The 23,384-nt window shown below is 39.4% G+C and overlaps 1 protein-coding gene across 4 annotated transcripts in view; it reads right to left on the reverse strand.

Moving 5' to 3' along the window:
* Nucleotides 1-23,384, reverse strand: part of rxraa (retinoid X receptor, alpha a) — a 78,746-nt gene that overhangs the window by 45,448 nt on the left and 9,914 nt on the right. For all 4 annotated transcript variants that reach the window (XM_053855444.1, XM_053855423.1, XM_053855434.1 and 1 more), the window contains exon 2: nt 13,900-14,013. In XM_053855444.1, the coding sequence (XP_053711419.1) occupies nt 13,900-14,013 (114 nt within the window). The remainder of the gene's footprint in view (nt 1-13,899; nt 14,014-23,384) is intronic.

Below are 23,384 nucleotides of genomic sequence, written 5' to 3' on the forward strand. Positions count from 1 at the left end.
CATTCACTATGTAACCGCAAACCTGTTAATTGCTACTGCCAAGGAGTTCCAGTCACGTCCATCTTGAAATCGGTATATAAAGCTATAACTCAACTGTAATAATATTTTAAAAAGCTCTCAGGTGTTTATTCTTATTTTTATTTTTTTGTATTTTTTATTACAACTTTCTAAGTCCAACCACATGCTGAGATTCGTACGATGAATAAATCAAACAAATCTACTTTTGATAAACACCACATTCCAAAAGTTGACAGCAGGATATAAATGAATGCACATTCTCTTGGCATGTGATGTTTTAATTTCAAATTTCATTTCCGGGAAACAAGTCACACACTGGTGAGGACAAATGGAAAAGAAATCAATCTACCAGCAATATCTGCTTCTAATTGTCCTCCGTGACTCACAAGTAATGAAGCCATCAGCATGAGGAGATTAATTATATCAATTACCGTGAGGACAAACAAACTGTTCTTTCTTCCAGTGACACTAGGATGAAGAATGTGACACTTGACGAGTCCTTTGGAGACAGAAGGGGGTGGACAGTTTCCACTTGGATCACAGAAGGGCCGGCTCTCACAGAGATATGTGTGCGAGTCCGCATGTGTGTAAAACATCCTGTGTAACACCTGGATAGAGCCCACAGCAGATGTTGGTGAGTGGCGTCGCATCTACACCCTCTCTCTATGGGCTGAGGGAGTGTGCCACAATACAACACTTGACTGACACAAATATGGGCACTTTATCAGATGATTAAGCAAAAAATGATTCTGAAGACAGATATGCATTATAATCTGCTAAGCATTTGTTGTTTACTTCACTGGTCAGAAATGTAACTGTCATCAAAGTCGTCATAACTCCAATGATGTGCAAACTGTTTTTGTAACTGCAACTGGTTTTTGTTGTTGTTTTTTTACGATAAGCGAGCCCTTTTTTTAGAACGCAATAAAAAAAGAGGAAGGTCATAAATCCTTGGGGGGCCATGAAAAGATGACGGGACTCAAATGGGCTCAAATTGGATTGTGTTGATGGGAAACTATGTGTATATGTGCTGCAGGAAGAGGCCGGTTAAGAACTTACTAGATAGCGAGGCTTGTATATTTTCCTGTTTGCGCCTTAGAGACATAAATATACACACAAAAACATTTCTAGCTCTGTGCTTCTGTTCTATAACTAATTAGCTCTGTTCTATAATAAAATAAAAATATTTTAATGAACTTAAGTATAAGAAAGCAATGGCATCACATTATTTTGCTAGCGTTTATTTTTTAAGATGTGTGGTGTCTCCTCAAAGCAGCCAACAACTAGCTCATGGAGTTTCAAAAATTTGGTTCACAAAGCGTAAACCACTTGACTTAACACAGTAGCAGTGAGTCAGATCAGAAACACAGTTATCAAGTATGAACTTCATCAATGCGATTTCTTAGTTCCTCTGTTCCTATTTCCCTCAACCCCTTTTCACATTTCTGTATGCAGCGCTCATCAGGGGGATTCCCCAGAGGTGGAGGGTAATCCCAGTTTGAAGCACAAGTCTTTCATGTTGAGAAGACATGCTGGCGAGAGTGCTGCCGGTTTCAATGCCACCGCTTCAGCGCATTGGCGATCCAACCTTGCTGGCCATCCACCTGTCTTAATCATTCTTTGTCAACCTTAAGAATCATTATATACCTCATGGCTTCAACCAGGCAGTGGCAATGTACAACGAGATACTTTTTTTTTTTTACAGTGATTAAGTTACATTCCCCATGTGCCAGGACGAATGTACCATTTGATATCTATTGGTTTTAGCGATACTGATTGGTTCTGTGAAATGGTGACGACAAACAGTGTGCGTCTTCCAGGACTACGATACAGCATACTGAACCAGAGGCTGAGGTGAGGCTGTCAACGACATTACGTACGACAGAGGTCCAGTTTGCAAAGAATTATATTATACTGATAAGTAACAACTTTGTGGAGTATGTGAAAGCTACTGGCAAAATGAAAATTAAAAAAAAGTTTAATAATTTGTTTAAAATGAACAATGATCCCACAGTTCTGCTCCCAGCTCAATCCAAGCGTTGCCTAATCGCAGAGGACATTTTTCCGATGATGCAAGCACAATTTGCCGTGACATTTGTGCTGGGAAAGCCATTCCCAGGCAGGTTTTTTCCCCAGTAGTAAAATCCATACTTCATTCTTTTGCTTCACATGGCCTGGGTGCTTATTGCATGTTGAGATTGGCCTCCATACAGGGTTTGAATTAGACGGCAGCTGTGATTGGCATGAACATCCGTCGTCGCAAGAAGCTGGTGTTGTTCATTGGCTCTCAAGGATGTGCCCATGTATTTTAAGCTTTGTGATTGGTGGAGACAAGGCACCACCACATTGGGAGGAAGTTGCCAATGCCTAATGCATGTTTGTGGCTGAGGCTGGCAGACAGAGCGGAAGAGGAGGGGAAACGGAGCGGAGTTGAGCAGTGTAGAGCAGAGACCACCTGAATCACAGGCACCAAAAGCTGCACTGACAGAGTCAATCTGAGCAGTGGTGAACAGAAGACAGCCAGTCTGCTGACTTCCCCTCTTGCACATTTTCACTGGCTGCTTTCCAACAAACACACAAAGTCCAGCAACTTTAAAAAAGAAGTTTCACCTCGGGATTTTCCAACAAGTTAAAGTGGATTTTTCCATCTTGGTGAGAGAGTCACTAGCTTAAATCTAAATTAATTTACAGATGACATTAAAGTTATTAATAGGTCATTTAGTCACATTCTTAAGCTTCAAAAGATTGCATTGCAGTATAAGTCATAACTTCAGAACAAAACATTTCTTCATTTTACCAGTCCATTGCAAAAAAAAATCCATTGTTTATGCATAACATTCCCATTGCAACTTTTAACCTCGTGAGATGTTTTCATCATCCACTCCAACAGCATTTCTGTGTGTTTTGATCCAACTTTTTTCTGTCCTTCTGACCCGATATCCTCCTTCATGAGATCATTCTGCCATGAACAGCATCCTCAGGGTACTGAGGATGGAGTGTGGAGAGATGAGTATGCGTGTTTAGGGTGAAAAATCCCAATATAAACATGAGGAGGGAGTCTGAGCCAAGTCAGCAAAGTAGTGGGAAGAAGCCAATGACACCCATGCAGAGAACCATCTTCTTTATACCACACACATGCAGAAATGTTTGATTTGGACAAAAATTGCATTATCGGGTGAACAAAGATGTTCAACTGCTTGTTATTTTTCTGTTTTTTTCTTTCCTTTAGCTAAATACAATCACAGCATTTTCGACATGGGAAAGCAGGAGCAGGACCATGGGGAGGACAAGGACTCCCACTGTCACATGTTGCCGCTCAAGATAAATCATGGATGTTTCACAAACACACACTGATATCCCACCCACATAGACACGATTAAAATGCCAATTAGACCAGGAAACTGCAAGCTTCAAGGTCTCACTTTCAATACCCAGAAATACAACGCATTTAACACGCACATAGACACATCGTACAGATACAAATGAAAGCACACCCAGCATAAAAAACAGTTAAGTAAATATGCCTGTACAAAGTAGGCCAGCACGAGGTGGAGGTGATGTGTGATGACACTCAATGTTATGATGACAAAATGACTCCTGATTATAAAGAAAATAGTGGAGTTTTCAAATGTTAGCACTCTAGATTGACTGGCCTTAAATTGCTGTGGCACCATTATGGCAGTTGCTGATGAAGGTTGGTGTTACCTGTCAATGCTACTATACCTGCTCTCATAGAACTGCTAGCAGAATTCAGCTACGCGGGTCAAGCAAGGAACACCCCTCACTCAGCCATGCAAGAGAGGGTGTGTGGTCACGCTCAAGGAGCATCAGCTCTCAAAGCAACAAAAAAAAAAGTGCTTTCGACCAGCTTGTTCGTACCAACTGCATGAGATTATTATTCACGTCAAAATGTGTTATTGGTCGAACTATAGAGAGCATGTCCAGTGAACCTCAACTTCCAGTGCAGCAGCAAAGAATTGAAAGACAAAATGGGACAATTTGACTCCAATATCATTATAACAGGATGGTGCATTTAGACAAAACTTATAGCACTCCACTATTCCATGCATGATGTATCAATCATGCATGCTCACATCATGATAGCTGTGAAAACATGATCGAATGTGCAGGCATCATACCAAGAAAACATAACTCTTCTTCATTTACAGTGAAATAATTTAATTTTCCCAAATCATGTGGAAATTCTGAAGTTTACATATTTTCAATATTTCCTGTAACATACTGAATGGTCAATTTTACTACGGTAAGAAGGCAAGATTGCATTTTGGAATACAGTACACTTGCTAAGGATGTTGACCCATTTCATGAGATCAGAACTTTTTTTCCCTTGATATTCACTGAATGGTTGGGCAACAAGCATCGGTGGGTCAGCCACAGACAGAGCTCTGCGCTGCAGCTCGAGCTGACGCTGAATGATAGCTGGCTGTGCATCCTGAAGGGCATCAGGAGTTTAATCACCCATAACCGCAATTACAGACGTACACGTCAGACTCATAAAGCACTGAAACAAGATGAGCGCCTCCCTCCTATCCTCCCCTTGGCGCACATCAGCCAAATTCCACTAAAGCTCAAGGAGGAGTGAGGAAAGTGAAAACATCAGCTTGCAAGGAGAAACAGAAACATCGAAACGAAGGAAGTGCATTAGAGGAAGAACTGGTGAACAGTAATTTACCACTTTCATCCACTAACTGATAGAAAACAAGGCAGGTCTGTATAGTTGCAGTGCCTTGTTGGAAAATCAGCAAGTTTGAAAAAGAAAACATGAATTCATCAAATACACAAACCCACCAGCGCTTCTACATCTCAAGCGTGTACATGGACATGGATGGAAGAAAACACACTTAATGATTGCATAAAAGCTCGTAGTACTCAGTAAGACAGGCCTTAGGATGGATTAGGATGTGAGCCTTTATCAGTGAGTTCCCACAATCCCCTGTAGAATATGTTGGCCTGTTTTTTTTTGTTTTTTTTTTAAACAACATTACTCATACAGAGGACAATGATGAAGGCTCGGGAAGAAGGATGCATGGACAAGCCACCGGCTTGAGGTTGGTTAACAGAGATCCTCCTCATGGCCATGGTCACTCAAGCAAATAATGCATTATAAAGGGCAGGATTAGCACTATGAGTGAATGGAATAGGAAGCAGAGGTCACCAGTTCAAATGCCACTCATTTTCAAGCAGATGAAAAGAAAAGACGCGCTTGACATGAGTTATGAGACAAGCAACTTTTACAACCTTTGCAAAGCACTTGACATAATTTCAATGGTAGTACCAAAATAAAATAATGAGTTTGAAACACAGAAATGACTCCCTAATAAATACTGACGAGGAACAGAAACAAGTATGACAAACTAAAATAAAAAGTTCTATGGTATGATCTTAATCTCTCAGTTTGCTCTCTACGCTACAAATGCACGAGCAGAGGCCAGTAGAGTAATTTATTGTGGCCCACCAGTGAGCTAAACAGCTGGCTTGAAATATAATTATATACGAGGACTCGCATAGTGAGTCCTGCCACAAGTTGTTGTGTTTAAAAGGCAGGTTACCAACCATCAAACAATTTAAATGTCAAAGTTAAAGAAAAATGCCTAAGTGGCACAAAAAAGGTTTTGGACATCCTTAAAATTAAAACACCGGACACAGCACTGCTGGAAAAAATGTTTTAGACACATGTAGGGCTGGGCATCGATCAGAAATTTTTTACCAGTGCCAAAACAAATACCTTCGCTTCAGTTCCATCTTGAGTGTGAGCATTGAAAATGATTGAAAAGCATGTCACACACTGAATGCGTGACACTGGAGACCGTCCAACAGTTTACCGAAACTTGTTTTGTTTGTACCGATCCCAATATAAAGGATGAATTAATTCTACTGGATGTGTGATAATGTCTTTTTTTATTTGCATTTCCCTTAATTTTCACTGTGATATGCAGTATGTCGCTATGTGCAAACAATATCAGCTACTTCATATTTACAGTATTTCCTTGCACCGTTTCATATGTTTTCCACCGCTTAAAAACTGTGAAGTTTGTTATTTTTTCATGTGAACAACATGTTCCAGACAAGCTTCAGAGATGACTTTTGACCTAACGATTTGACTTGGGAGCAGCACGTTGCAAGTTGCACGGCACTTGAATCATGAGATCAGGTATATACTGTATATACACTGTCTGTGTCCGTCTGTGTTGCACCCTTCAATAAATTAGTCCTCTGTCAGGAGCGATGAAACTAAATGGACATGAACGTCAAAGGAAAACATCTGTGAAATGTTCTCAGTGGCACAAACCCTACTGTTGTTTTGTGTCTGTGTTGAGTCAGTCGACAACAGCACAGAGATGCAAGATTAAGAGGGTCAGCTGGATCATGTGTCTGAGTCCAATGTGCCTTCTGGGCATATGTTCTTACTATGTAAACATGAGAGACAGTTGGATCAGTCATATAGAACATATTTATTGGCTCAGTAGTTTCACATGCTAATCCACCAGAACTACTTGTGCAAGCAGAAAGTATCGGGCATATAACCAGCACAATATAAAGCCAAGCCTTCTTACAGTCCTAATAAAACTGCAGCAGAAATTTAATTAAAAGTAAAATTGGGAGAAATGGCATGGTTCAATTTAGGACATTAGTGGAGTCTGGAAATTATTTTAGAGCGGAGTCGAGGAGGAGGCAGAACTGGATGAAAATTTAATGAAGTTTAAGCTTTTATGGAAATGAACAGATTTTCAAGATCAATACTACAATCAAAGCCAATTGACGTGACTCTGGTATCTTTAACAGGATACCTCCATACCGCCATACTAGAGTAACATACTCCAGACGTCTTCCTGTCAATCATTGAAATATAGGCACACTGGCTTTATTTGAAATTAATACAAATTTATGGCCATGCATTCATTTTTTAAGAAATACAAAGGCACTCCTCTACTTGGCGTAGGAAGTATTGATGCATTTAAAATGTATTTCTACTCGATAATTTTACCTGTTTAGCATACTATTTAATCATGCATCAACATTATCGTGAAATGTTAATTTTAAAATACATATCACATATGGTCTTGATATACTGAACAACCATTGAATTCCATCACTGATGGATTCTTCTCTGGCTATGGTGGTCCAAAGTCACCCTGAAGATATAATCTTAAGATCATATATATATGACATCTGGTCATATATCATGTGAAAACCGCAACCATAATATATGCATATATGTAACACTGCTGGCTTTGACAACTCATTTCTGTCCATCAAATGTGCTCTAAAAATTAACACAAATATATATAATAGATGCATAATTGGGACACCTCTATAAGCAAACATGTAATAGTGTAATAGAGACTGGAGCCATGATAGATGGAAGCGAACAATAACTACTGTTGTGTAATCATCAGCCTCTTGCCCATGTGCCCTGCCTGCATATCACATTAGATGGGGACAGATGGAAGAGGAATGTCGAATAAAAAATAAATACATTCTCATCATGATACAGTACATTTGAGTAACAGGCAGTTGCAACTGCTCATTTTCCTTTGTATATAAATGTTTTTAAAAATAACATATGGTAAACCTGGAGTGTGGCGGGAGGTGAGGAGTCGCTGTTGGAAAAGATATCTGTTTCAATTCCCACTCTCATGTGGGCTTTGACCCGGAATTATTATACTTAAAATGCAATCTTGAATGCTTTATCTCGCTTAGTTTAGAATTCTCCTTAACGTCACAGATTTTTCTTTTCCTCATGTGACACCAAATGTGACAAATGGAAAGTGTTGTAATGCAGACTGCACTCAAGAGTTAAGATCATACACTATTATGTTTCTTTCTTTAAAATACAGATGAATAACTGGCACATACTACCATGTAATCAGCTATTGTTTTACCTTGAAATGTGTATCACAATAGTAAACTTTAGTTTAAAATCTGATAACATTCCAAATGTACAAGCGTTGAATACAGAAGAAGGGTTGAAGGTTTGAAATTACTTCTGAGGTGTTGTGACACAAAAATGTGTGTTTTATTATCGGGTGACAGTTGGCATTTATGATGATGGGGTAAGAACAAATACAAATACAAAACTATGGAGGCCAGAATGGAACGGTCTGCTTTCAGTTGCAGTTCTGCCAGTATGCGTTTGTTAAATTGTATTTTGTTAAATACAAAAGTGCACAAATATGTTGCATTATTTTAGAATATGTGTGGATACATACATCCAGACGGTAATCAGGTAATGAAAATTATAAATGTCAACTATATTTAATGAATGCACTGCTTTTTAAAGGACATGAGAATGGCTTGTCCAAATACTTGAGGATGACCAGGGTGAGTTGATAAATAGTTTCAACTCTTATTTTGCCTGTTCTCTGTTTTGGCAACCTGAGGCTAGTTCTTTTGGGTCACTAAAACAGCAACGGTCCACTCAGGCAGGGCAGACCAACAGTGAGCTGCTACAAGACATTTCCATTAGCCACAGCATTACTCGCACTCTCTCCTATCCTGCCGTGCACCAAAAGTAGCAGCTGTCTGTGGAGAAAGCATAAGGGAGTTGCAAACACTTCTCCCTCATCTCCTCCTTCTCACATTTGAATCTACTGGCCTGCATTTGTGCACTCAGTTGGGCCTGTTGTTGAGCATGGAAGACATGAGACATTGAGGAGGTCAAGGTCCTTCAACCCCACCTATCCTCAAACAGACTCGCACACACATCTTAAAACAACCTTTATGACCTTCAGTCCTGACAATTCCTTGCTTGCCCTTTGCAGGATTGCTGGGGCAGCGCCTTGGCCATCTTGGGTGGCAGGTGCTATGTTTCTGACCTTCCACTTCATGAGATCAGCTTCAGTGACATTCGGGTAAATCACTGGGTTCTGCTACCCCGTCCTCCCCCATCACCAGGCTGGCTATAATGCCAGGCATGTCAGATCACTTTAGTGTCAAAATACCAACACGCCCTCCCTTCACTCACCACTACCCCCAACATCCTATCTCTATCTGTTTGCCTTAGTTTCGCCAATGTCTCCTCCGCCGAGTGGCTTTTAAAACAATGTTGATTTCATCCCCAATAGAAAGAAACACACACAGGAACAACATTGTGCAGCAAGCAGAATACAACTGCATATATGCGCAGAATCCTATATTCGGAACTCAAACAATACACAATTCCAATGTAGTCCTTTTACGGCTGCAGTTTGCTTTCCATTGCTTCATTGGTACAACTTAATTGTCAATCAAAAGAATTATGTAGAATTATGTTATCCCATGGTTGAGCCGCTTCATCTATGAAGTTCACATCTGCCATCTTAACCTACTTTACGCATGCTGCCTAGTGACCCTTAAACAAAAGACAAAAAATAAATAAATATAATGGCATTTGATGAACAATGTAAATCATAGATGCAGCTGTTGGTTCATAAAAGACTGCAATGACAAATCACATGCCCTTCAAGCAACGTTTAAAAATAAGGAATATTTTCAAGGACTAAAACTTTTGTATTTATTTTCCAATTTTAATATTCCAAACGGGTTTATTTGTCATAAATTTGCATTATCCTTGAGCATTAAAAGGCTCACGACTGCAGCATATTCGGTGAGTAAAGATAAAGCAGACTGAAAAAATAAATAGTTAACAATATTGTAACCTTTATTATCAGACACTGACCAACAACAACAAAATATTTCCTCAGCAGTTTCAAACTCAAATGGAGTGACACAGAGAATAGGAACGGGATCCCCCAGTTGCTGACAAAGTCTTGAATTATGTGGTATTTAGCAGCTCTTTTTAGATATTTTTTCTCCATAACTGAATAAAATCACGATTACCGTTTAAGAAAAAAGTTATGATGCAAACTCACTGAACTGAACAATGTAAGTTAGAATGTGCATTTCCACTTATGTCCATGCCAATCACTGGTTTGTCTTTGCACTTCAGCTTTTTAACATTCGAGCTTCCCATTAATTAACATATCGTTCTGTGTTAGGCAACATGGGACTTATAAAATGAGAACTTGCTTATTCATGTTTAATTGATGTGAATAAAAAATGCAAGGGTTTCTTCCACTCTTGCGCGCTCTCTTTATCGCCCTCCTTCCCAGATACATGATTTCCATTTCCTACAATAAACCTCACTCGAGAGGTCAGGATCAACTCCAATGAGAGCAGGAATCAATTGCAGCAACATAGTTCCCCCACATCTGCATTCACTGCTACTGAGAGAATACACTATGAACTATGTCTTAATATAACTGGAGATGTGAAAGAGATGTTTCAAAACAAAAGAGGCTATTTTCTTCCAGAGACAATGAACAATGGACACATTCACTTCAAATTCAATATTAATATATGCAGTCCTCCTGACAATTTGAACATAGACATTCTTCACAGAAGCACATTTAAATTAAAATTTGCAATGATCGCCTTCAAAAGTTTCGAGAGTTCATCTGAGTCCTCCACTGATGAAAAAAACCCAACATACAATCAGAACAGAGTGGCAGGGATATGACCATTTCCTGTCCATCTCCAGTGCCACTGCATTTCTGCTGCCCGGCTGTGTATTTGAGTTGTAACAATGAGATAGCATTTCACTCTGATGGTGCAGCCGAGGGATTATAGGATCAGAGAGTTATCAAGGGCTTAGTCGCACTGATTTCTTGTGACCTGCTATGGATGACTGCCATCACTCTGTGCCACTGCACCGCATCTCTACGTGCATCTCTGCTGCTGTTGTGGCCAACCTATGACCAATTGCTCTGAGAAACCATATCTATGTTCACACAAGTCTATTTTAATATTCCATCATTCAATAAACAGTTACTATTGCAGATAAAAGAGGAGCAGTCTTCCAACTTTGGGCAACTCCTACAGTGCAACACAAATCAACAAAGTTAGCCTGCAGTCCATGTGCAGTCGAGCAGCAACGATTTCAGGGAATGAACAAAATATGCTGGGAATTACAACAAACACATTCATCATCCGATGAAGACGCCACCCAGCTGACAAATAATGACATACTCCAGTCCATTTTTTTTAAATCATGTAAACTCCCAGCCAGTGAGTGGACGAGATACTGGCAGGGTGTTATTTAAAATGAGAGAGGGTTACGCATGTTACTGAATAATCACTGATAAATGAGGCCCTGGGCTCCTGATCAGCAATTTGGCGTCTATCACCCTCTGGCTTCTGACCTAGGAGGAAGCTGCTGGACAGAACTGCGACTCCAGCCAGCCAATTAGAGCGGAGAGAACATGGAGCATGCTGGGGCTAACGAGCTCCCTTTCTGTGACCCTCCAGCCTCACCTCTGCAGGACCCCACGATGAGAAACATAAGGAGACGGGAGTCTCTCCAACGTGCCCCAAAATCTTTCTTTAGCGCCTATGGCCTTCATCCCTAGCCAGTGGACAAAAAACCCTGCTGAGTTCATGCAAGGTCGACAAGATATGGCTCATACACAGCATCTTCAACTGGCACAATGCCTTTTTGTCAAAGAAAAGTATTTTTCAATACTTGGACTTGACTTGCACATCCTTGAACTAGCCACAGAACAAATCACCTGTGATAATAATGTTCATGAACATTTCAAAATGCAAAAGAAGACCTGTGATGACGCATTCAAAAGTAAGAAATCAGTACACTTAAGGGGGAGAGGAATAAAAAGATCAGAAGAAATTATTAAATAAGCATGATCTGTTGTTGCAAATTTAATTCATCTGAGAAATGCACCCTTCGCCAGGACTTGCATGAATACATTACTTATGTATTAATTAATTAAGACAACTTCAGTCATGTTCTCTTGAAGAAAAAAAATTCTGAGATGATCTTTCAATATAAAAAAAATAAATATAGCACATTATTAAAAATACAAATCATTACATCCTGGTTCAAACGACAGGCCGTTCTACAGGTATTAACTGGTTCAGGCACTTTATGATTTTATTAGGGGGAACGCATTAAAAAAGTCGATTCTGATCGAGACCTGCTGGCTGCTGCTGACAGTTTCATCGAAACGAATCTATTGCGTTTGCGTTAAACTTTGGAAGCCAGTAACAATCGACAAAATCCGACTCCACTTTTTCTCGGGGCAGAATTGGTCTTGTCATTTCGAGCCTCCAAACAGGGAACATATGTGCATTCAGCGCTGGCAATCAGACAGCATTGTGGAGCAGGCGGCTGAGTTCATCAGGAAAAAATTAGCCCGCCACTCTGCAGGCCGCTCTCCCATTGGCCAGTCATGCAGCCCACTCAGTTTGAGGGCACCCCAGACATTCCTGTGGATAATCTTTTCCATTCCTCTGCTCAGCTCGATGAGGACAGACCAAATCAGAGCACAAGGCCTGTATTGTGAGGTCCTTTCAAAATGCTCTGTTTCCAATGTCGCCTCTCTTCAACGTTTTCACTCTCTCACTTCATACGAGACACTTACCAAAAAAGAAAAAAGCTTTTTTTTCTCCGCCCTGACTCTCATGTAAGAAAATAAAGACGAAAGGATTGGCTTTATGAAAGGTTCCTGCGGAAAAAGTGAGGTCCTGTGTAGCACTTTTCTCACTGCTTCTTTCCAGTAAGAGTTTGTTTTGAAATGCCAAAACAAAGTGAAACCACTGAAACCAGAGCCAGCCACATCAGTGCACAACCCAGAGTTCAGCTGAACGCCGATGAATGCATCACTGCTGGCCTGGCTTATAACCCTTCCCAGAAATCCCTGCTTGGTCACCACACGCCGTCTTCGACAACAAGTTATTATTGTGGTCACCTCCGTGGAGCAGGAACATGAAGACCAAAAGACAAATCTCTGGTCTTTGGTCAACGGTAAATATAGTGGAACGCATTTGTAAATTCGACCCATTATTCACAAAGTGAATTGACCCCATGATTGCAACGGGGGAATGCAATTGAACTCTCACAATTATTCTAAAATTTGTTATGCCATACGGGTCATTCTCTGCTCACATGACAACTGTACAACTCAACACTGACACTGCAAAGAAAGAAGGAAGTGAAGTGCATTCGAGCAATTCAGTGATTAATCTATCACTTTAAAGAATTTCTTCCACACAACTACCTCTTTTTCTTAAGCTACAAAGAGGACACGTGTGCCCAGAATATCCACTAATGTCAGTGCCTGAGTTGGTTGGGTGTCAGTCTAAGATGTTTTTAGGAAGGAGCCCCTCCACCTGTTAAATTGTCTATGAGTGAGACTCCCCATGCAAAGACACCATTAATCATAAACACTAGACTTAGCTCTGTCTCGAAATAGGCCCCAAGACACACCCCTCCCAGAGGCAGTGGTGACACTATGTGTTTGTGTGTGTGATGAATATAAAAACAATGCTTTTAATAGCATGACAGAACAAGGGAAAATAAACTACTCATAACTAGTTCAAAAGATTTTGTAACTTCAAGACACCCCCCACACCCAACTTTCACTCTTGTTCATATGACATTTTAAAACTGATTATAAACCATCATGTTTATTTATTATTTCATTTATTCATCTATGCTTCTGTTTTTCATGTTAATCAACATGTTTTATATGCCTTGCATTATCACTGGAAATCCTAATATGTATTCAGTATCGAATATGGTCCTGGCTATCGTCATCAACTTTGCAATTTTGCGTCGTGGCAAATGTAGATCTCAAAGAAAAAACAGTGCATATATTGTTTGATTCAAACAAAATAATTTGCATCATTCAAATATGATTAATCTCAAATTTGGCATGTAATTATTTTCTGTAATTATTGGTTAGGCATTCCCTCTACAGACTACTGTGGGCACGAAGTTAACCAAGAGGTAAAAGTGGATTATATAGGAAATGGAGGATGATTACTGTATGCAGCGCTCAACCCATTAAATGAGATAACTGTTACCTGAGGATAAGCGACGCTGGTGGAGCGGACACATGCCACTAAAACAGGAACAAGTCTCCCCTGACCGGCCTCGTTGCATGGGAGGAGCCAACGAGCACTGAGGCTTCAAGAACCCTGCAATGGCAAAATTTGAATCCAATTAGAGGATTAAACACAAGCATGAGAATATGAAAGAAAAAAAGGATTTTAAAGAAGCAAAACTCCTAACACCCACTGTAAATTCCAACAGTATGCTTTTGCTGATGCAATTCTCTTCTTTGGAGCAATGTGGTGCTGCCAACTGATCGAGCAACCTCTCACATTTACTGCCCTGCTGCACGCTGGCCTTTACGTTAACCCCCTCAATGGTCCCCCCCCCCGTTATACCATGGCCTGGAGGCAAAGACTGCCTGTGAATGATTCTTGGGGCTAAAGGCCTCTAGGATGACGAAAAGGCGACCAGGATCCACCTGGGGAGGCTGGCAGCTCTGTCGACAAATGTCACATCATGCTGAGGGGCTTTTAGGGGGGCTGATCAGGTCATAAAGGTTAACCTTAACAGGAAATTCATAGCCTAAAACAATAAAGCAATGCAGGTGGGAGGGTGGCTCCATGAATTAAAACTTTTTTTTAATTAAACAACTTTTAATTACAGAAAGATATAGGCAAGCAACTAACATGATGAGTCTAGTATAATGGTGGACATTTCTTAAATACGACTTGATATTTATACGTTTGATATTTAAATACCACAAATGTTCAAACATGTTTCAAACATGAAATCGTTTTCTAGCATCACTATGTAGATACATGACAAGTAAAAAGCAATAATACTGTACAACAACATTTTGGTCAGTCAAACAATGATCTGTTATTTACACTATCCTTAAATATAGCTGTCACTTAAGAAACGCCTCTTGCAAAAGGCATCATCTCATTAAATTACACATAGCATACAAAAAAAAATGCAGAATATATAGAAATGTTATAGTTTAACAACGGCAACACACAGGAAGTTCACATTCATAAGTATACGAATTTTAATTTCTTTAAAAAAGCAGATGGATTTCAACTGATGATGGCGCCTCAATGATAACCAGTCAGCGAATAAGGTACACCAATATATGGGGTGACTGAATTGGCATCTGCGGATTTCAATGGCTTCATCGTTTTGAATCAAAATTTACGACTATTGCACAACTGTGCTGCTTGTTAAAAAGGTTGAAACAAACAGTGCTGAAAAATGTATTGACTAGGCCCCAGTACTTCCCACAACTCTGAACAGGACGTATGCGTATGACTGAAATTATACATTTTCTCTCTTGGTAACGGCTTTGTTTGACCTAAATATTTCTTTTATTTATCAAGACTATTAATAAGGGAGTGAGCAACAGGTCCGATCCTGGTTAGGACATACATGTAAATGTAACATAAAAAATGTAAGAAATGCATCGGAAGCAGATTTTTTTAAATCCACTGATATTTGCCATGTTTTGTTTTGGGTTTTTTTTCACACCGACAGCAACATGGAACACTTCTGTCTTGACAAAGAGGTGGAAGGGCAAATAATGACACATGGTACAGAGCTCTGAGCCATGTCAGTAAACATTACGGTATTAACATAAAAGGCCAAGCTACCAGTCAAGTTGGACTTTCCCTAAATGGAAAGGTAAATTAAACTGACAAGAGCTCCAGTCTTTCAAAACGCATGCATCAAATATAATTAAATTTGAGGTAGAAGTATGCCTCCCAAATCCAATGTGCACAACGAAACCAAGACTGTTTTTGTCAGATATGTGACAATGAATTTCAAAAGTAAGATTTACAAGCCATAATTATCAAGACTGTGTATCCACCTCAACCTGTATAAGCAGGTTCTGACCCGCACATATATGTGGAATGGTTGGTATGTGTCAACCACAACATTTTTACTGCTAAACTAAAACATGATGTGTGACGGTTACAAAATGATAAATCATTTCATTCATTCATTCCAGTATGATGAAGATGGAAGGTAAACAACCTGTAGCAGCTAATGATATCACTTCATAGCTTAAAGGCCTGGTGTTAATGAAGTCAAGCCTTTGAGATATTCTTCTAATGAAAGTAGGGTCGCCTTGGTCTAGTAAAATCACAGCTTAATGACAAGGTCATAATGAAACAAAGATGTGCTACTTTGACAAAGCAATAAAAGTGACTAAAACACTTGCCACTGAACTGTATGAAAATCAAACAATAGTTATTTTTCACAGATGTATCAATAGCGATGCCTCCGGATTGAAGAACAAATTGCAGAGAAAAGTGAATGAAATGCAATGAAGTATTTACAAGAGCTCAAGGTATTGCACCGAAGCACTCCTAAAGAATAACGACCACGCTTCTCCTGTGTTGCCAGGGTGATCAAGCCCAAGGTCAAAGTTCATTGGGCCTTTAATACATCTCCCAGATGCAATAAAAAAAAGGTTTTCCCACATGGGACTGCTGGGGAATAAGGTCCTTGCAATGCTGAGGAGGATAGAAGAGCCATCATCAATCGCCATAGTTACTGCCATGTGAACGTCATTCACCTTGAACACTAGTCTGCAGCAAGGCCTGAAAGCCCCAATGGATGAACAGAAAATCTAAAAAGTTCAATTGTTGGTTCTCTGAAACAACCTCGTGGACCAGGAGAGCGCACATAGGTGCAGATTTGTGTTCCAACCAATTGAGAAGACACCTTTTCACCAGGTATCTTCAGAGTGTAAGCAGTTGATTGACGGTCAGGTGTTGCAGCATGTTTTTACATTATACCATATTATCATGGTATCATGGCAAAAAAGTGGTATCAGAACAACCGTACATTTTATCCGCCATGTCATGTTTAGATCTACTACTGAACACATAGCGACATAAGTTGTGCAAGAATGAATGGATTTCAGTGAAATTCTCCACTAACCAAGATAAAACATGACTACATTTGCAGTCGTTCCAAACTACAATCTCCTTCGTTGTTCACACCTACTGGGTTAGCGCTCAGTGTTATCAATGATATTTCAAATGCTAAAAAGGTACTACATTGTCAAATAAAGAATGTAGGATGAAAAAAAATGTGCGTGGTCAGCAATTTGCTCCTTGTAAAAAGACTAAAGGCTTTCAAGATGTTCATTCTTCAGAACTCTGTTGCCAACTTAGCATATCTGCCACATCAGCAGCAATCCATTCTTTCTTACAACATATGAGGCTTACATGAAGGGAAAGATGCCCCAAAGCGCGTATTTATTCTGGCAAAAGGTTGACAATATCCATCACAACAAAGCAAATCTCTTTTAAGTATAGGCAACCTGGATATCACTGAAAATGACTTTCGGTGATATCCACTGATGTCACCAGACACATATGCTTATATTGAACTCAAGGCAACATTTGCAGAGGTTGACCATCAACGTTCATCATCAGGTAGCTCTAGTATGCTGTGCTTTCACATTTAAAGCTGTTTTTAGTCATGTTCTGTGAGGTCCTATTTATAGGAGTCACTACATTGATAATAAAACATCTGTAACTTTAATTTTGCGCAACAGGTTTATTCACAACAGTTAAGGACATGTGTTAGCAATTGTTCTGATGCACGTATCCACTCCCAAATGATTATTGGTTTTGGAATGTCTCCATCAAGTAGCTATCACTGCAGTCGTGACTGTTGTGAATGCTGCCTGAGCGTTTGCTCCAGAGGGCATATGCATTTTTTTGGTTTTTGTAAGGAGGCAGCTCAGTCAGTGTAACTTGTCACTCTTGATAGCACGAGCCATGGTGTCACTGTCACTCGCGCGAAGGGAGGAAGAAAAGGAGGAAGCTCCGGGGTTTACAAAAATGTGCTGTAAAACGTTCACCCAAAATACGGGCCAATGTTCGATTAATAGTATGTGCAAGTAAAGTCCCAAAGGTTTGACTTTTGAACTGCGTCTGTATGTTTTTTTGCATCAGAATAAATAATAAAAAGATTGGTTCAACACTCCCGACCAACTCTCATGACATCCGTCATGTCAAGACAAGTATTTAAACCAACTAAACCTGTCAAAAACAGAACAAAGAAGATGTTCACCGTGTCTTGAGACTAAGGCTACGGCATGGTTTTCAACAGTTCATTCTGAGGTATAGCCACAACAAAACAAAATGTCCTTCACGAAAATGACTGAAGAGTTAAGGTGGGGGTTGTTGCTTTGAGTCACAAAACCAACTACTGTTGAGGTCTGGTATGGCAGTAAAACATTTTACTAGACAGTTTTACTGAATGACTTATTAAGCAACTTTTTGTGAGACCTATACTGGTGAGCTTTTGAAATGACAAAGAGCACCTTTCTGAGGCAAAAGCATTCTAACAAAAATATATACACACACATATGCCTCCTGACTTAGTCTGAACTTTAGTCCTTCCAACACTGAGCACGGCATAATGAAAGTGGCAGTTGCTCCCATGTGGCAGGTAAAGCTGCAAAACATCTGTGGAACAGGTTCAACAAAACCAGACTAGGCACATTAAAAATGCAGGCTTAATTGATGCAGAATTACTTGGTTAAAAGAGAAGTGTGTGTAGTGCTTGGTAGAGTTGAGCATCTGATTTCTATTAAAAAGGTACTTTTATTAATACCACAGTGGGTTAAGCTAAGATTTTTTGAAACAGTGGCAGAGTCACGCAATGACTAAACAGGAATAAATCCTAGCTTGTCTAAATGTGTTGAACTGTAATGGATGCATCCACTTTAATACGATGAAGCATCACTGCACAACATCCAATAATTCATTGACTGTGACATGGATGCTGTAATATCACAGTGGCCCATTAATCACCTGCTGTGAGACACCTTGTCTTTTACTTTTCAATACATCCATGTTATATATTACATTGTGATCAGGAAATTCACTTATGTCTCATTCGCTGGTTCACAAAAATTAAGTTTGATCTTGCCCTCTGTGGTGCTGATACTTCAGTGCAAATAAAGGACCATTGTGTGTGATGTGCCAAGAACCACTGGGGTGGGCAGACAATTTGGCATGTGACAACGTTCAAGGGATATTCTTAATGCCTTTTCATATCTAGCGGGTAAAGAAGAATGTGTGAAGGGGCTTCAATGTATCACACGGATTTGATTATATTGTTGGACTACGTCAAAGCTCTTGCTGCTGGAAGACCCTTGTTTTCTTCTTTTTTTTTTTTTGCCCCCAAGAAAGACTTTGACGAGAACAGCCTTCAAATCACCCTTGTGTTTCTTTCCCCCATAACCTCACCCATTAACTCAGCTGTTCTCTTCTCACCTCTAGTCCTCCACGCTGCTCAAAACCTTCAACTTCAACATACTGTTTTAGATTTATTCAAAGGCCAAAAACAAGTAGGGATAATTGAATTAGAAGAGAAATACAATAGGAATTATGTCTAAAAATCCAGTTCTGTCAAGTCAGAAATGTGAATTTTACCATTCATCATATGACTTGCCTTTATAAGATTGTCGAAGTTGACTTTATCTTAAATAAAAATTGCCTTGATTTTTTTTTCACTGTGTACTAACACCGTGCTTTGTTTGCTAACTTCCTTTTTTAGAAAGTGTTTTGGAGTATGACTTATTAAAGTAAAAACTTTTACAAACAACATGCAGTGTCAATTGTGTCCAAGTGTTTGTGCAGTTTCTTAATCCTTCATCCTTTCTGCTCCTTTGAGTTTCACTGATTTCATAGCAGAACAATTCAATGTTGGTAGTCAATGCCCCAGAGCTGACCGAAGGTCCTGGAATAAGCTTCCTGTAACCCCACTAAATTGACTCCAGACTCCCCCCTCGACTGAAATGCTGAGTCTGTCTTCACACATTCAGGACTTAGACTGTTGTATTAATAAACAAGTGTGAACACCAAAGAACAATAAAGAAAACCTACTGTACTCTACTTTTCTCCTGAGAACAATGTGTTCTATAACTGACCTAGATTCATAAATCAATGAGGATGTGCACACATATTGAGACTTGTAATTTATGAGCAAAGGTTTTTCTTCATCTTAGTTGGAAAAAGCATAACAGGAATGTTTCAGTTCAAAACCATCAGTGGTGAATGGATGTGTCATGGGATGTGTCATAGTGTGTTTTTAGAAATCAAAATTAACTGGATGAAACTTACACAACAATATGAATGTCATTGATGGACCCCCTGTGGATTCCCTCCACAAACACTGCAAGTGATTGAACAATTATTTGCTCCAGGAAAATCTATAAAAATCTGAAAAACTATAATTGAAGGCTGAACAGCAAATGTAGACATGTAATTAAAGTAGGGTTGTCAATAGATTAAAACGGTTCTTCTCAATTAATCATGCATTCTCAAACAAAACTCGCTCTAAGTCTGACGACACTGGAGTTGAATGACAGGCTTTTTTATGCAGTAAAAAGAAATGAATGACTAACAAGTATATAATGTGGGTTGACATGTCATGGGATGAAAAATGCCACAGCTACTTTGTCAACCTCCCCCTCCCTTTTGTACTTCATCGCAACAGGAAACTATAACTGCCTATCAAGCCGGGCACTGCAGGGTAAACTAGTCATGAGATCAGTCAATCCCCTACAGCCCAGCCTATGGAATACCAGTCAGTCATTCACATCAGCGGTCAGCCGAGTTCGCTCACACTCCAGCATGCAGAGGAGTCAGAGCACCAAATTGATGCCTGTATAAATGGAACCAAACAGCTGTGACATTGTGCTTATTAGACGTTAATCTGTTAGAAATGTCACACTCCAAAGTACAGTGAACTGGACGTAAGCCATCTTCAATAGGTTGGTGGAAACAAAAAAAAAAAAAGAAAAAAGAAAATGACTGCTGGGTGACTGCACATAAAAATAAATTACCATCTTATCTCAATTTCAAAAAAAGTCTAATTGCACATTCCCAGCCAGATTTGAGTCAGTCAAAATGCTCCTACGGTTTTAACCAACACACAGTTTGCATCACTGATGATTTTGACCCGTGGGCTTTGAAAGTCATACTACACACCACCAGTGTGTAATTAATAGCATTCTGCTGGGCTGGAGAAAAAAAAAAAGCAAAAGCAAACTGTACCACGAGGATTAGCTGAAGAGTGAAACAACGTTGAACAAAAGCTAAACAAGACTTAATACGGCACAAAGTAACTTTGTTCGAGTCTCATATTGTGATGACGGTGATCATTTGCAAAACCTGCAAAACATATATTTTAGAATTTCTGTTCATCAGTTTCAGTTTAATTTTGTTATGTCATCTGCGTTATCTGTAGTGAAATGTATTTATTCCACAGACAGTTTTATTGCAAAGACATAAATAACTAGGTGTCAATGAATTAACTTAATATTGCTTCTGAAGTGAGCCTGTATTTTTATACAGGTATAATAGATGATATTTTTAAAAAATGATTTCTTACTCGACAAGCTTTGTTTCTGTTTTTCAACAAGACTCTTCAAGTCTAAAAATGTAATAATGCTAAGTCAAAAGGTGACACATTTTAAGGCCACAACATACGGCATTCTTTGAAATGTCACTGATGACATCATTTCAAGTCTCAAGTCTCTGAGATGCAATGAGCATACGATGGCTCATGGAGTCATGTCTTTTTTTTTTGTTTGTTTTTTTTCTAAATGCTTGTAAACTAATCTAGTGCATTTGCAATCTGGAGCTTAAAAGTATTACAAAGCTTTTAGAGAAAAATTGGGATTTTCCCTAAAGCCATGAGATCCCTCTTTCCAAGGATCTCAGCAGTTATTTTCAAAAAGGGCTGTTCCTATGTTCAAATTGACTAACTTGTTCAGGTTCAAAGAGAAACGACTACATACATCTTTAGTAAGTCTTTGGCAGTTAATAATTACTTTTAATGACTCAGCATTCTTGATTAAATATGTATTAACGTGTAAATGTTAATTTCGTTACTTGTACAGTTTATTATTAATGTGATTTATCATTATGGAAGAGTTATCTAATTGCTTTCCTTTACTTCTATTTTATTTATTTATTTTGTCATGATATTTGTTTACATATTATGGATGTTTGTCTTTTGTTGTTTGATAGTTTACTTTTTTTTTCTTTTGCTGATGCTTTGTGGACATATTTGATGTTTGTTGTGTGTCGAAAGTTTGTTTTTTTAAACGTGCAATTTGGAATATATTAAATGATAGCAACCAAAAAAGTAGCACTAAGCTAACAGAAGTCACTCAATTAAATTGCTCATCCTTTTGTCACTTGGCATTTTCCCATCAGGTATTGCTCAGGAAGTCTATATAGCACTCTCCCTAGTACACCAGTATGTTCTCCTTGGCTACATCGATCTCACTGGTTTTCTTCAACTTCTTCTTTTACCTGGTGCCTATGTTTTGAACATTGTTTATCCAACATGTCCCCTGTCTCTTCTTTCTTTGTGACCAGATCATAATAGCCTGGCCACTCTTGGTCTTGAAACCTATTCTTGAGCTCATGTGTAAGTGGAATTTGATCTCTGAACTAAATCTAGAATAGGGGTGGGCAAGCCAGTCCTCAGAGGGCCAGGGTGCTGCAGGCTTTTGTTCCAACCAAACAAGCTCACACAGTTTAACCAATCAGGTGCAGCTGAAAAAAACGCAGCACCTGACTGACAATCAAGTCAATATCAGGTGTCCTCACTGCACTCACTGAGTCCCTTTGTGGTACAGTTTGCCCACCCCTAATCTAGAAATATATTTTGACTACTGACAGCAGGGAAAGAAATAAAATGCACAACGATATAACAATTCCAGCTTTGAAACATGAAGGTATCTGTAGTCACACACCACACCCTTCCACCACTGTACTCCCAGGTTCTGGATTACAAAAACATGATCCAAAGTGGTGGTGAGCAAAGGATGGAAACGTTACTTAACTTATATATCTAAGAGAACATATAAGAGTTTATTAACGTAATAAAGTCCTTCTTCAATCAGCTCAATTCTTAAAATACTGGTAGAGAGTGCAGTTGAAAGGGTTGAGAACACCTTGCCTTGCGTATATCGCTTTCTCTCCACCAACTATTTCTCCTTGCAAGTCCTTCTCTTTTCTCGCCCCCTCTTATTCTATCCTTCTGATCATTGCCCGACTCCTGCTTGTGCATACTGCTGCTCCCAGGGGGGGCCCGACATAAGTGAACCCATCACAAGGAGACTCTGGTACATCTCTTTTGATCAGCGGTGTTGCAACATTAGCATGTACCACAGCATTCTCCACAGCCTCCCTTGCACTCTTTAGTAATCTACCTGCCTGTCAGAGACACCATTCCATAAGGAGACTCGCCTGGCTAAGACAGAAGGAGCTTGGCATCCATCTGAATCTTAATCACTAATGAACAGCTACTTGGAAAGGTACTGATGAGAGGGGGAGAAACACCTTGTGAGAGATGTACAAAAGTGTGAATTTGGAACACGCTGATGGTCCTGTGGTGAAATCTGTAGTGTGATCATTCAATGTCAAACAGCATAAACACAACACAAATAATGCCTGCAAAGAATTCTAATGCC

This window comes from Synchiropus splendidus, chromosome 1, assembly GCF_027744825.2.
Source record: "Synchiropus splendidus isolate RoL2022-P1 chromosome 1, RoL_Sspl_1.0, whole genome shotgun sequence".
NCBI lineage: Eukaryota > Metazoa > Chordata > Actinopteri > Syngnathiformes > Callionymidae > Synchiropus > Synchiropus splendidus.